Here is a 14,011-nt window from a genome sequence, read left to right as displayed (position 1 = left end):
TGCCCACTTCTACAGGATTACACTGTAGAGCACCTGAACTTGCAATCCTCTGATTATTTAACAAATATTTATTGGGTATCTACTCTGTGGCAGAAAATGTTCTGTCCTAGGTTCTTTCTAGTACCAGGGATACAAGGATAAACAAGATACTGTCTCTGACCTCAAGTCTGGTCTCTATTTAGAAAGTCCCTAGTTCTCAACTCTCCAAACCCATCCCAATCACTGTTATCAGACAGAAAGCATTTGAGGGTGTGGTATGTGGTAAGGAAAAAAGAAAAAGCTAAAAGAAACAGCTAAGTCTATTCTGGCCCCTAAAATGTGACCACAAACAAGAAAAATGCCACAGAAATGTGCAACTGCTGCAAAAGAACCTGCATGTTTTATGGATGTGAGAGGTTGAGTGCCTTTCTAAAATAATCTCTGTTTTCCAAATCCTCGCTTAGCTGTCCAAAAAAAGTCTAAACCAGTGATGATACATTTAGCCCAAACATCCCACAATGACTGGCCCCAAATCGCAGAAGCACCTCTCGGAGTTCCATGGTGACATAGTGCTGGAGCTCCTTGGCAGCTTTGGCCCTGGTCTCTTCATTCCGGCTCTTCAGGCCACTGGCAAACTGCTGTAGAACACTCACATTGCTAGATGTGGTGGCAGCGGTGGTGGCGGCGGCAGGTCCGGTTCCAAGCATCTTGCCCTGAGGTTCTTTAGAGAAGTTTCCTTTAATATTCTGAACAAGAAAGTATGGTGATAAATTTACTTATGGCCCTGGTCATCCAACACAGATCTCCCCCAAGCCCTTGTCAGGCAGGGGATTCTAAAAAGGTTGAGAGATCTTATTGAGGAACATTTAGAAAGCCTAGATTCATTAAACAATGACTGATGTTTAAAAGAGGCAGTGTGGTAGGGAGGGTCAAATTGCGGGCTATGGGAGCTAGCCTACTTGGGTTTGAATCCTTGGGTTAGATACCTTGAGCAGTTTTGGAGGCCGAGTCAGGAGGACCACCTGAGGTCAGGAGTTCGAAACCAGCCTGGCCAACATGGTGAAATCCCATCTCTACTAAAAATACAAAACTTAGCTGGGCGTAGTGGCATGTGCCACCCGGGAGGCTGAGGCAGGAGAATCACTTGAACCTGGGAGGTGGAGGTTGCCCTGAGCCAAGATCCTGCCACTCCACTGTCTCAAAACAAAAACAAACGAAAACAAAAACAAGGTTATATACCTTGAGAAAGACACTAAAAATGTTTCTTCAACTACAATAGGAAGATAATAGTACCTAGTTCATGGGTTGATGTGAGGACTAAATGAGTTAATACATGTCAAAAAGTATTTAAAACAGTGCAGGGCATATACTGAGTTCTTAATAATTGTTAGCTATTATTATTACTACTACTACTATGTACACGGCACAGTGCCAGGTAACAAATGTGGGGAGGTAGGGAAAGAATCAAAAATGACTAAGACTGCCCCTTTGCTCAAGTTCAGTCTAAAAAGAGAGATTATTATTCCACAGCAGCATTGTCTAATAGAAATATAGGCCAGGCACAGTGCCTCACGCCTGTAATCCCAGCACTTCGGGAGGCCAAGGCAGGCAGATCACCTGAGGTCAGGAGTTTGAGACCAGCCTGGGGAATATGGTGAAACTCCATCTCTACCAAAAATACAAAATTAGCCAGGCATGGCAGTGCGTGCCTGTAATCCCAGCTACTTGGGAGGTTGAGGCAGGAGAATCACTTGAACCCAGGAGGCGGAGGTTGCAGTGAGCCAAGATTGCGCCATTGCACTGCAGCCTGGGCGACAAGAGCAAAACTCCATCCCAATTGAAAAAAAAAAAAAAAAAAGAGGAAATACAGTGATCCACAAATGTAATTTTAAAGCTGCTGGTAGCCATATTTTAAAAGGTGAAAAGAAACAGGTGAAATTAATTACTTAAACTAATATATCCAAAATATCATTTCAACATGTTATCAATATTTTAAAAATTGATATAGTGTCCATTCTTTTTTTGTAGCGAGTCTTCAAAATCTAATGTGCATTTTACACTTACGACAATGTCAATTTGGACTAGTCACTTTTATTTATTTTTTGAGACAGAGTCTTGCTCTCCGTCACCCAGGCTGGAGTGCAGTGGCGTGATCTTGGCTCACTGCAACCTCCACCTCCTGGGTTCAAATGATTCTCCTGCTTCAGCTTCCCAAGTAGCTGGGACTACATATGTGCAGCACCACACCTGGCTAATTTTTTTTGTATTTTTAGTAGAGATGGGGTTTCATCATGTTGGCTAGGCTGGTCTCAAATTCCTGACCTCAGGTGATCCACCCGCCTTGGCCTCCCAAAGTGCTGGGATTACAGGTGTGAGCCACCTGAACTAGTCACATTTCAAGTGTTCTACAGCCACATGTGGCTGGTGGTTCTTGTACTGAACAATGCAGTTCTACAGGGGACTAGCACTTCAAATGTAAGCTAAAAGAAACCAATTAGTTTCTGAGATCATTCCTTCATTCCTCAATTATGCCCACACTGCTATGGGTGGAACATATACCTATCCTAAGTATGTTCAGCTTATGCTACAAAACCAATTTCTCAAAATTCTTATTTTTGAACCAATTTGTAAGGCACAGAGGAAAAACAGGGAATAATTGGTTTTGAAAAGCTTTCAAATACTCCAGTGCCAAGAAGAAGACTGCAGAAAGAAATGTCATCCTTTAGGGGAGAAGAAACTTAAGAATCCCTACTAAGAAAACTACTCCAGTTTGTGTGTATGTGTGTGTGTATGAAAGGGGGGAAGGAGGCTAGCAAGGAAAGGCTCAGGAAGGAACCAGTGTAACTTCATATGGTCTGAGGCCCACAGGCCATCTGCTCCAGGCTGAATTCAATTAAACTTAGGATATCTGAAGTCAAACATCCTAAGGGTCTTGATAGGGCTTAAGTAAGTTAAAATTGGATGGGAGAAACAGGGATGGGGCTGGGGGAGAAGGCGAGAGGATGTACCCCAACGATGTAACCGAGCTCAGTTTCGGTGACTGGGTCTCTGAGAAGTGTCCACGGTGGAGGATAAGGGGCTGACACGGACGCTGGTGTTCCCTGGGGCAGAGATACAAAATTTTTGTACGTGGCTCAGAAAAAAGGGTGGCTGTAACGGGCAAAAGACCCAAAGGGCAGTACCAGAGCTGATGGACCGGCCTTCGGGCGGACGTACCGCGGGCCGAAGGGTGCAGGGGTCTCTTGGGGGTCCCGGGGAGGTGGGCGTTGCCTCGAGGGGTGGGACTCAAGGGCTCAGACGGTGCCCAGGTCGTGGGGCCGGCAGTGTGGGGACCCCACGTCCCAGACGGGCGGCTTCCCCTGCCCCCCCACGGGCAGGTTGGCCGTAGGTCTGGACATTACGCCGCCTCAGAGGGGTCGTTCCAGGCCCTAGACTCACCGTGCGGCTTCGGCCAACGCCTCAGCTGCCGCCGCCAGCACCGCTACCGCCGCCTCAGGCCCCCTGCCCCACCGCCCGCCTTCCCCGCTGTCCTCTAAACCGGGAGCGAGGGAAGGAGGGTTCCTAGCCCTGAGGACCAATCGACACGTACAGGAAGAAGATGGACTGAAAAACAGGCCAATAGTAATGAAGAAGAAGTGGAGCTTCAGGACCCGGCTTCTCCAGGGGGCGGGGACTATTCAAATAGACAAACCACGCGGCCAGTGACAGCTGAAAACAGGCTTGGGTCCACTCGGGAGAACCAATCGGTCGTGAGTTGACCTCAGTCACTTCCACTCATACATCCGGTGCGGCGCTGCTAGGATTCCCCTCTGCATCCGGGCTGTGAACTCAGGGAGTCCGCTGTCTGGGTACCTCCGGATCGCACCAAGAGCGGCTAGCAGAGGTTCGCGACCCCTCCCGGTGTTAATTCTGAGAGGAGAGTGTGAGCAATGCTGGCGCCCAGGAATTACTGCATCAGAAGACGTTTCGGGCTAGCGCTCTTTATGGATCCTATGATTTCTCTTTTGTTACATTTAATAAGCATTTGAAAATGTTTTTAATTAGATTTTCTCACTTTCCCAAAATTATCCAATTCAGGATCATTCCAGAGAAACCATAGCCAAGTTTTAACCAAAAGAGCTACTCATAAATAAAAATTTTCAAAGAAACATTATATTTTTTTAATCGTTTCAAAAATCAATAGCTGGCCCGGCGCGGTGGCTCACGCCCGTAATCCCAGCACTTTGGGAGGCCGAGGCGGGCGGATCACTTAAGGTCAGGAGGAGTCGAGACCAGCCTGGCCAACATGGTGAAACTCTCCCGCGTCTCTACTAAAAATACAAAAATTAGGTGGGCATTGTGGCGCACGCCTGTAATCCCAGGTACTCGGGAGGCTGAGGCACGAGAATCGCCTGAACCCGGGAGGCAAAGGTTGTAGTGAGCTGAGATCGTGCCACTGCACTCCAGCCTGGGCGACTGAGAAATCTCCGTCTCAATGAATACATACATGCATGCATACATACATACATACATACATACCAAAGAAAATAAATAGCTGCTGGTCACAGTGGCCCACACCTGTAATCCCAGCACTTTGGGAGGCTGAGGCACAAGGATCGCTTGAGGCCAGGAGTTCCAGACCAGCCTGGGCAAATAGTGAGACAATGTCTCTACAAATTGGAAAAAAAAAAAAAAGAAATCAATAGCAAAAGTGGATTTGACTACATTTCTTCTTTTTTTTTTTAATCACAGTGCTATTTGTCATAGTAAACACTGAAAATTCCTAAATACTTCAAAGTAGGAGTCCAGTAAAATATGATGCATTCAGCCAGGTGCGGTGGCTCACACCTGTAATCCCAGCACTTTGAGAGGCCGAGGCCGGCGGATCATGATGTCAGGAGTTTGAGACTAGCTTGACCAACCTCGTGAAACCCCGTCTCTACTAAAAATGCAAAAAAAAGTAGCGGGGCATGGTGGTAGGCGCCAGTAATTACAGATACTTGGGAGGCTGAGGCAGGAGAATTGCTTGAAGCCAGCAGGTGGAGGTTGCAGTGAGCTGAGATCACGCCACTGCACTACAGCCCGGGTGACAGTGCAAGACTCAGTCTCAAAAAAAAAAAAAAAAATGCATTCATAATAAGAAAAATACGTAGCCATTAATAATGACAATTTAGAGCCTATCATGGTGGCTCATGCATGTAATCCCAGCACTTTGGGAGGCCAAGGCAGGATTGCTTGAGGCCAGGAGTTTCAGACCAGCCTGAGCAACATAGTGAGACCCTCATCTCTACAAAAGAAATTTAAACATTAGCTGTGCATGGTAGCACGTGCCTGTAGTCCCAGCTACTTGGAAGGCTGAGGCAGGAGAATCACTTGAGTCCATGATTTCAAGGTTGTGGTCATCTGTGATCACTGCACTGCAGCCTGGGCAGCAGAGAAAGATCCTGTCTCAAATAATAATAACAATAATAATAATAATAACAAGAAATAGTGGTAATGAGATGAATATTTGCTAAGAAGGAAAAGGTTCACAACTAGTTCAAAAATTACAAATTACACAACAATGTAAGTATAATATAACCATTTACAAAAATATTTATGCTTTTCTCATATGTCTATGTTTACATGGGGAGATGTGCACAATGGGAAAGACACTTTTTCTTTATACATTATCATCAATTACTTATGTAATAAAAAGAAGTGAAGGTAGAAGGAATGAGTTTTCAGAAGGCCTAAACTGCCAAATTAAAGACGGTTGGGCTGGGTGCAGTGGCTCACACCTGTAATCCCAGCATTTTGGGAGGCCAAAGCAGGAAGATTGCTTGAGCCAAGGCATTTGAGACCAGCCTGGGCAACATAGTGAGACCCCAATCTCAAATAAATAAATAAATAAATAAAGATGGTTGATAATATTCTGTGGCTAACAAAATGCTTTGTTTGGCAGGGTTTTTTTGTTGTTGTTAATACCTATGATATTGGCCAGGCACAGTGACCCAACACTTTGGGAGGCTGAGGCAGGTGGATTGTGTGAGCCCATGAGTTTGAGACCAACCTGGGCAACATGGTGAAACCTCACCCTTACAAAAAATGCAAAAAATTAGCTGGTGTGGTGGCATGCACCTGTGGTCCCAGCTACTTAGGAGGCTGAGGTGGGAGGATCACTTGAGTCCAGGAGGTCAAGGCTGCAGTGAGCTGTGATCTCGCCACTGCATTCCATCCTGAGTTGACAGAGTGAGACCCTGTCTCAAAAAAAAAAAAAAAAATTATAATTGCTACTTTTTTTTTTTTTTTTTGAGACAGTCTTACTCTGTCACCTAGGCTGGAGTGCAGGGGAGCGATCTCACCTCACTGCAACCTCCACCTCCCGGGTTTAAGCGATTCTCTTGCCTCAGCCTCCCAAGTAATAATGGCTACTTTAGATTTAGCCTCTTTTCATTGCTTCTGTGAGATAACTGTTCCTCTAAACTTTACATTTTCACTGATCAACAACTTTTTATTTTTTATTTTTTTTAGATGGAGTCTCGTTCTCTCACCCAGGCTGGAGTGCAGTGGCACAATCTCGGCTCACTACAACCTCCGCCTCCTGGGTTCAAGTGATTCTCGTGCCTCAGCCTCCTGAGTAGCTGGGATTACAGGTGCCCGCCACCACACCCGGCTAATTTTTGTATTTTTAGTAGAGACGGGGTTTCGCCATGTTGGCCAGGCTGGTCTTGAACTCCTGACCTCAGGTGATCCGCCTGCCTCAGCCTCCCAAAGTGCTGGGATTACAGGTGTGAGCCATCGCACCAGGCCCAACATCTATGTTTTTATCATTAAAAATTTCTAATATGCAATATAGTCACTATTCAAATCTCAAAATAAACAAGTTATATTTATCATGAAAAGTCTTGCTCCACCCTTGCCCCTTGACTATGTATTTTCTCAGTTTCTTAAGCATCCCTAGATTTTCTGTCTGCAAAAACAAGCAAATATATACGTATGTATATTCCCTTTTTTTTTTTTTTTGAGACAGAATTTCATTCTGTGGCCCAGGCTGGAGTGCAGTGGCATGATCTTGGGTCACTGCAACCTCTGCCTCCCAGGTTAAAGTGATTCTCGTGCCTCAGCTTCCCCAGTAGCTGGGATTACATGCCTGTGCCGTCATGCGTAGCTAATTTTTAAATTTTTAGTAGAGATGAGGCTTCACCACATTAGCCAAGCTGGTCTCAAACTCCTGAACTCAGTTGATCCGCTCGCCTCAGCCTCCCAAAATGCTAGGATTACAGGCACGAGCCACCATGCCCAGCCCATACATATATTCTTATTTTCCCCTTTTGTTATACTATATGCACTATTTTGCATTTTTAAAATTTTAGTGTATCTTGTAGATCTTTCTCTTATAGTTCCAACAGGTTTATATGCCTGCTGCACAGCAACAGACCAATACAACGAGACAGCAGAGTCTGCAGCAGAGAGAGAGTTTAATGATCACAGGGCAGCCAAGTGAGGAGATGGGAGTATTACCAGTGCTGAATCTCCATGGTCTGCAGCAAGCTCAGTTCTTGCCTCCTCGGAAGAAAGAATTCAACTGAGGGGCATAGGGCAGAGTAAGAGACTGAGGCAAGTTTCAGAACAGGAGAAAAAGTTTATTAAAGAGTGTTAGAGCAGGAATGAAAGGACACTTGGAAGAGGACCAAGCAGTTGACCTGAGAGATGAAGTGCGCTGTTTGACCGTGACTTCGGGTTAGCATACTGCAGGGTCTTGCTTCCCTTCTCCCCTGATTCTTCCCTTGGGGTGGGCTGTCCACATGCAGGGTGGCCTGTCAGCACTTGGGTGGGGGCGCATGTGCAGTGTGTTTACTGGAGTTGTGCGCATGCTCACTCACGGTGTGCTTCCCTTACCAGTCCAGTGTTCCTAGAGGAAGATCATCCGCCATTTTGCCTCTTAGTGCCCATGCTTGAGCCTAATCGCCCAGCTCCTGAGATCTTATGGGAAGCTGCTGATCACCAGTTTCAGGTGTTTCTGTCTTTTGGGAGACGGCTTTCCCTGGCACCAGCTGCAATCAATTATTATTTTAGCGCAATAGCTTAACTGCCTGACCATCACCCAATGGTTGCTTGATATTCCTGGGGTTAGGGGGTGGGGGCCTCTCCTGCTCTGCTCAGGTCTGACTAGTTACCTACTGTAACAGGAGGAGACCTCCAAATTCATCTCCCCAAGGAATTCTGAGCTGGCTTTTTTTTTTTTTTTTTTTCTTGTGATGGAGTCTCGCTCTGTTCCCCAGGCTGGAGTGCAGTGGCAGGATCTCAGCTCACTGCAACTGCTGCCTCCCAGGTTCAAGCAATTCTTGTGCCTCAGCCTTTCGAGTAGCTGGGATTACAGGTGCGCGCCACCACACTTGGCTAATTTTTGTATTTTTAGTAGAGACAGGGTTTCACCGTGTTGGTCAGGCTGGTCTTAAACTCCTGACTTCTTGATCCACCTGCCTTGGCCTCCCAAAGTGCTGGGATTACAGGGATGAGCCACCGAGCCTGGCATGAGCTGGGGTTTTTAAGGGGATTGTAGAGGGAGAGAGGCTGTAAATTTGGTATCGTTTATTGGTCGGGGTAAGGGGGATGAAATCATCAGGATGTGGAAACTGCATTCTTTGGTGAGTTAGCTCCCTGTGGGGTCTTTCACAATGGCTGTCACCAGTAGTTTAACTGATATGCAGGACCTGGAAGAATACCTCAGGTGGAAAACAATGTTTTGCAAGCTTAAGTTGTCTGATGACAGGGTCTGCGTGATTCTGGGACAGTAGGCAGCAAACAACTATGAGGAAGTGTCTCAGAGTTCAACGTGACCTCACGATGAATGCTGAACGTGCTGCAAGCTTTATTTTCATTTCTCTCCCTCCCTTCTTCCCCGATTTATTTTATTTTATTTTGAGACAGAGTCTCACTCTGTCACCCAGGCTGGAGTGCAGTGATGTGATCTCAGTTCACCACAACCTCCACCTCCTGGGTTCAAGTGATTCTCCTGCCTCAGCCTCCCGAGTGGCTGGGATTACAGGTGTGCACCACCACGCCAGCTAATTTTTGTACTTTTTTTTTTTTTTGAGACCAAGTCTCTCTCTGTAGCCCAGGCTAGAGTGCAGTGGCATGATCTTGGCTCACTGCAACCTCTGCCTCCCGGGTTCAAGCGATTCTCCTGCCTCAGCCTCCAGAGTAGCTGAGATTACAGGTGTGCGCCTCTGCAGAGTAACTGGGATTACAGGCACATGCCACTGCGCTCAGCTAATTTTTTGTACTTTTAGTAAAGACAGGGATTCACCATGTTGGCCAGGCTGGTCTTGAACTCCTGATCTCAGGCAATCCGCCTGCCTCGGCCTCCCAAAGTGCTAGGATTACAGGTGTGAGCCACCATGTCCGGCCTAATTTTTTTATTTTTAGTAGAGTCGGGGTTTCACCATGTTGGCCAGGCTGGTCTTGTACTCCTGACCTCAAGTGATCTGCCTGCCTTGGCCTCCCAAAGTGCTGGGATTACAGGCGTGAACCACTGCACCCGGCCCCTGATTAATTTTATAAAGTTTGTTGGGACGGTTTCATTTCCATCTTGGTACACAGAGAGTTTCTTGTCCTTTTGTTGTTGCTACAGCTGCATAGTGTTCCATCACATGGTTGTGCCATAGTTCATTTTCCAGTCCTCTGTGAACGGACATTTGTGTTATGTCCAAATTTGTGCTATTACAAATGCTGCAATGAATGCCTTTGTACATATATCATTTTCTTCCCTGACAGCTATATCAAGATAAATTCCCAGAAATGGAATTACAGGGTCAGACAGTTTTGATGAATCTTGTCCAAGTTGATCTCTATAAGGGAGGTACCAATTTTTACTTCCATCAGCCATATAGGAGATTTTTGCTACCGTGAGATATGATAAAGCCCTGTTTTCTAATTAATAATCAAAGATAATTTTATAGCAACAGAAATTAGTGCATTTGTACGTTTCTGTTTACAAAGAACTTTTTTTTAATTGTATTTTTGCAAGTCTTCTTATTTTATTATAATACTTTAAGTTCTAGGGTACATGTGCACAACGTGCAGATTTGTTACATAGGTATACATGTGCCATGTCGGTTTGCTGCACCCATCAACTTGTCATTTAGTTATTTCTCCTAATGCTATCCCTCCTGCAGCCCCCCAGCCCCCAACAGGTCCCAGTGTGTGATGTTCCCCTCCCTGTGTCCATGTGTTCTCATTGTTTAACTCCCACTACAAAGAACTTTCTTATTTATTACACTAAAATAATAGCTAATATTTATTGAGCACTTACAGCATATCAGGGATTTTGGTGGACATTATCGAGTACTTGTTAAAAGCAGCTTGGAGTCTAACTGAATCTGAAATTTGGCTGCAACACTTAGTACCTATTTCCTTATGTGTAAAACTGGAAGGATTATAGTCCCTTCGTTGGTAGGCATTATTGTGGGGGTTAAACGCTAACACCACACATAAAGTACCTAAAAGAGGTACTTGGCTGGGCATGGTGGCTCACGCCTATAATCCCAGCACTTTGGGAGGCCAAGGCGGGTGGATCACCTGAGGTCAGGAGTTTGAGACCAGCTTGGTAAAACCCTATCTCTACTAAAAATATAAAAATTAGCTGGGCGCGGTGGCAGGCACCTGTAGTCCCAGCTACTCGGGAGGCTGAGGCAGGAGAATCACTTGAACCTGGGAGGTGGAGGTTGCAGTGAGCTGAGATCGCGCCACTGCACTCCGGCCTGGGCGACAGAGCAAGACTCCGTCTCAAAAGCAAACAAAGTATATATGGCTTATGTGAACAGTCAATAAATGCTGTTTACTATTATGCCTGAGCATTTCTATGAGGCAGGTTGTATTGTTCCCACCTTATATATAAGTAAGCCAAAGAACAGAGATACTGGGACATGTAATTGGTAATTGATAGAGCCAGGATTTTAATATATCTGCTCATATATTGTCTGATTTGACATTGTATGACTCATGGGTTTGGCCAGTATAGAAAGCTTTGTGCTGAGTGGTGAAGTTGTAATGTTTAACAACCAGATTGGGGTAAGAGAGAGCAGATATATACAGAGCTAGCTTCACAGCTACGTCATGCTCTGTTTTGTAATTGTTAATGATTTTGAACAAGAGGCCTCACTTATTTATTTATTTATTTTTTTGAGACAGAATTTCACTCTTGTTGCCCAGGCTGGAGTGCAATGGCGCAATCTCGGCTCACCGCAACCTCCGCCTCCCGGGTTCAAGCGATTCTTCTGCCTCAGCCTCCCGAGTAGCTGGGATTACAGGCATGTGCCACCATGCCCAGCTAATTTTGTATTTTTAGTAGAGACGGGAGTTTCTCCATGTTGGCCAGGCTGGTCTCGAACTCCTGACCTCAGGTGATCCACCTGCCTCAGCCTCCCGTAGTGCTGGGATTATAGGTGTGAGCCACCCCGCCTGGTGAATTTTTTTTTATTTTTTAAATTAATTAATTATTTTTTTGAGATGGAGTTTTGCTCTTATTGTCCAGGCTGGAGTGCAATGGCATGATCTCGGCTCACCACAACCTCCACCTCCTGGGTTCAAGCGATTCTCCTGCCTCAGCCTCCTGAGTAGCTGGGATTACAGGCATGTGCCACCATGCCCAGCTAATTTTGTATTTTTAGTAGAGACGGGAGTTTCTCCATGTTGGCCAGGCTGGTCTCGAACTCCTGACCTCAGGTGATCCACCTGCCTCAGCCTCCCGTAGTGCTGGGATTATAGGTGTGAGCCACCCCGCCTGGTGAATTTTTTTTTATTTTTTAAATTAATTAATTATTTTTTTGAGATGGAGTTTTGCTCTTATTGTCCAGGCTGGAGTGCAATGGCATGATCTCGGCTCACCACAACCTCCACCTCCTGGGTTCAAGCGATTCTCCTGCCTCAGCCTCATGAATAGCTGGGATTACAGGCATGTGCCACCACACCCAGCTAATTTTGGTTTTTTTTTTTTTTTTTTTTTTTGAGACGGAGTCTCGCTCTGTCGCCCAGGCTGGAGTGCAGTGGCGCCATCTCGGCTCATTGCAAGCTCCGCCTCCCGGGTTCACGCCATTCTCCTGCCTCAGCCTCCCGAGTAGCTGGGACTACAGGCGCCCACAACCGCGCCCGGCTAATTTTTTGTATTTTTAGTAGAGACGGGGTTTCACTGTGGTCTCGATCTCCTGACCTTGTGATCCGCCCGCCTCGGCCTCCCAAAGTGCTGGGATTACAGGCGTGAGCCACTGCGCCCGGCCCTAATTTTGTATTTTTAGTAGAGACAGGGTTTCTCCATGTTGGTCAGGCTAGTCTTGAACTCCTGACCTCGGTCATCTGCCCGCCTTGGCCTCCCAAAGTGCTGGAATTACAGGCGTGAGCCACTGTGCCCGGCCTGGTCCCACTTATTTACTTATTTTATTTTATTTATTTTTTTGAGATAGGATCTCACTCTATTGCCCAGGCTGGAGTGCAGTGGCACAATCATGACTCACTGCAGCCTCAACTTCCCAGGCTCAGGTGATTCTTCCGCCTCAGCCTCCCAAGTAGCTGGGACCACAGGTGCACACTGCCACACCTGGCTCATTCTTTTTTTTTTTTTTTTTTGAGACAGAGTCTCACTCTGTCACCCAGGCTGGAGTGCAGTGGCATGATCTCGGCTCACTGCAAGCTCCACCTCCCGGGTTCATGCCATTCTCTTGCCTCAGCCTCCCAAGTAGCTGGGACTACAGGCGCCCGCCACCACATCCGGCTAATTTTTTTTTGTATTTTTAGTAGCGATGGGGTTTCACCGTGTTAGCCAGAATGGTCTTATCTCCTGACCTCATGATCTGCCAGCCTCGGCCTCCCAAAGTGCTGGGATTACAGGCACCTGGCCCACACCTGACTAATTCTTTGATTTTCACCATGTTGTCCAGACTGGTCTTGAGCTCCTGGGCTCAAGCGATCCACCTGCCTTGCCCTCCCAAAGTGTTGAGATTACAGGTGTCAGCCACCACGTCTGGTCTTTTTTTTTTTAAGAGTGGAGATCTCACTATGTTGCCCAGGCTGCTCTCTAACCTGAGCTCAAGCGATCCTCCCACCTCAGCCTCCTGAGTAGCTGGGACTGCAGGCACACATTACCACACCCAGCTCCACCTCTTTAGTTTGCAATGGGTACCACAAATTAGGTAGTCAGTCCTGTGTGCATATATGTTGCATGTGTATTATAACTTTCACTGATGTAAATGATGTGTAGCATACAGTTTACAAATACTAAAATATACAAGACTCTATTGTGAACTCCATATAGCCAGTTCTCACAGTATGTTTTATTGGATGTTGTATAGCTTCCCTATGGTCCCAATTGATCAAGGAGCATAGTTCAGACATGAATGTTGGTTGATATTTTATGTTAGGAGTAAGAGGAAAGTGAAACAATCAAAAGAGATACATCAGAACTTCACTAGTTTGTCAAGGCTACAAGCAACTTACTTGTTCAACTGGATTATAATTTGCCAATATTGGCCGAATATTTCCTCAAAGTTTTGATGCATTCACTTACACTTTTTTTTCTTTTTTTTTCCTTTTTTGAGATGGAGTCTCGCTCTATTGCCCAGGCTGGAGTATAGTGGGGTGATCTTGGCTCAATGCAGCCTCTGCCTCCAGGGTTCAAGCAATTCTCCTGCCTTAGCCTCCTGAGTAGCTGCGATTACAGGAATGTACCACCACACCCGGCTAATTTTTTTTTTTTTTTTTTTTTTTTTGAGATGGAGTCTCACTCTGTCACCCAGGCTGGAGTCCAGTGGCGTGATCTTGGCTCACTGCAACCTCCATCTCCCGGGTTCAAGCAATTCTCCTGCCTCAGCCTCCCGAGTGGCTGGGATTACAGGTACCCGCCACCAAACGAGGCTAATTTTTGTATTTTTAGTAGAGATGGGGTTTTGCCATGTTGGCCAGGCTGGTCTTGAACTCCTGACATCAAGTGATCTGCCCACCTCGGCCTCCCAAAGTGCTTCGATTACAGGCGTGAGCCACCGCACCCTCCAACACTTTCAAGTTTAACCAGTAATGT

The 14,011-nt window shown here is 46.2% G+C and overlaps 1 protein-coding gene across 6 annotated transcripts in view; it reads right to left on the bottom strand.

Moving 5' to 3' along the window:
* The window catches only part of MTOR (mechanistic target of rapamycin kinase), a 149,312-nt gene extending 145,788 nt beyond the window's left edge, over positions 1 to 3,524 (bottom strand). For 2 of the 6 annotated variants that reach the window (XR_013407950.1, XM_077974288.1), the window contains exons 1-3: positions 3,418 to 3,524; positions 2,988 to 3,080; positions 525 to 725 (exon numbers count right to left, since the gene is read on the bottom strand). Coding sequence is in view for 4 of the 6 variants with exons in the window: in XM_077974288.1 (XP_077830414.1) it covers positions 525 to 686 (162 nt within the window). In the remaining 2 variants the exon portion in view is untranslated. The remainder of the gene's footprint in view (positions 1 to 524; positions 726 to 2,987; positions 3,081 to 3,417) is intronic. The other 4 variants (XM_015111100.3, XM_077974300.1, XM_015111168.3 and 1 more) reach the window with 2 other exon arrangements.
* Between the last annotated feature and the right edge of the window lie 10,487 nt (positions 3,525 to 14,011).

This window comes from Macaca mulatta, chromosome 1 (assembly GCF_049350105.2).
Source record: "Macaca mulatta isolate MMU2019108-1 chromosome 1, T2T-MMU8v2.0, whole genome shotgun sequence".
In the NCBI taxonomy this organism is placed as follows: Eukaryota; Metazoa; Chordata; class Mammalia; order Primates; family Cercopithecidae; genus Macaca; species Macaca mulatta.
Note: the sequence above shows the minus strand (reverse complement) of the source record. Positions and strands in the feature narration are given on the sequence as shown.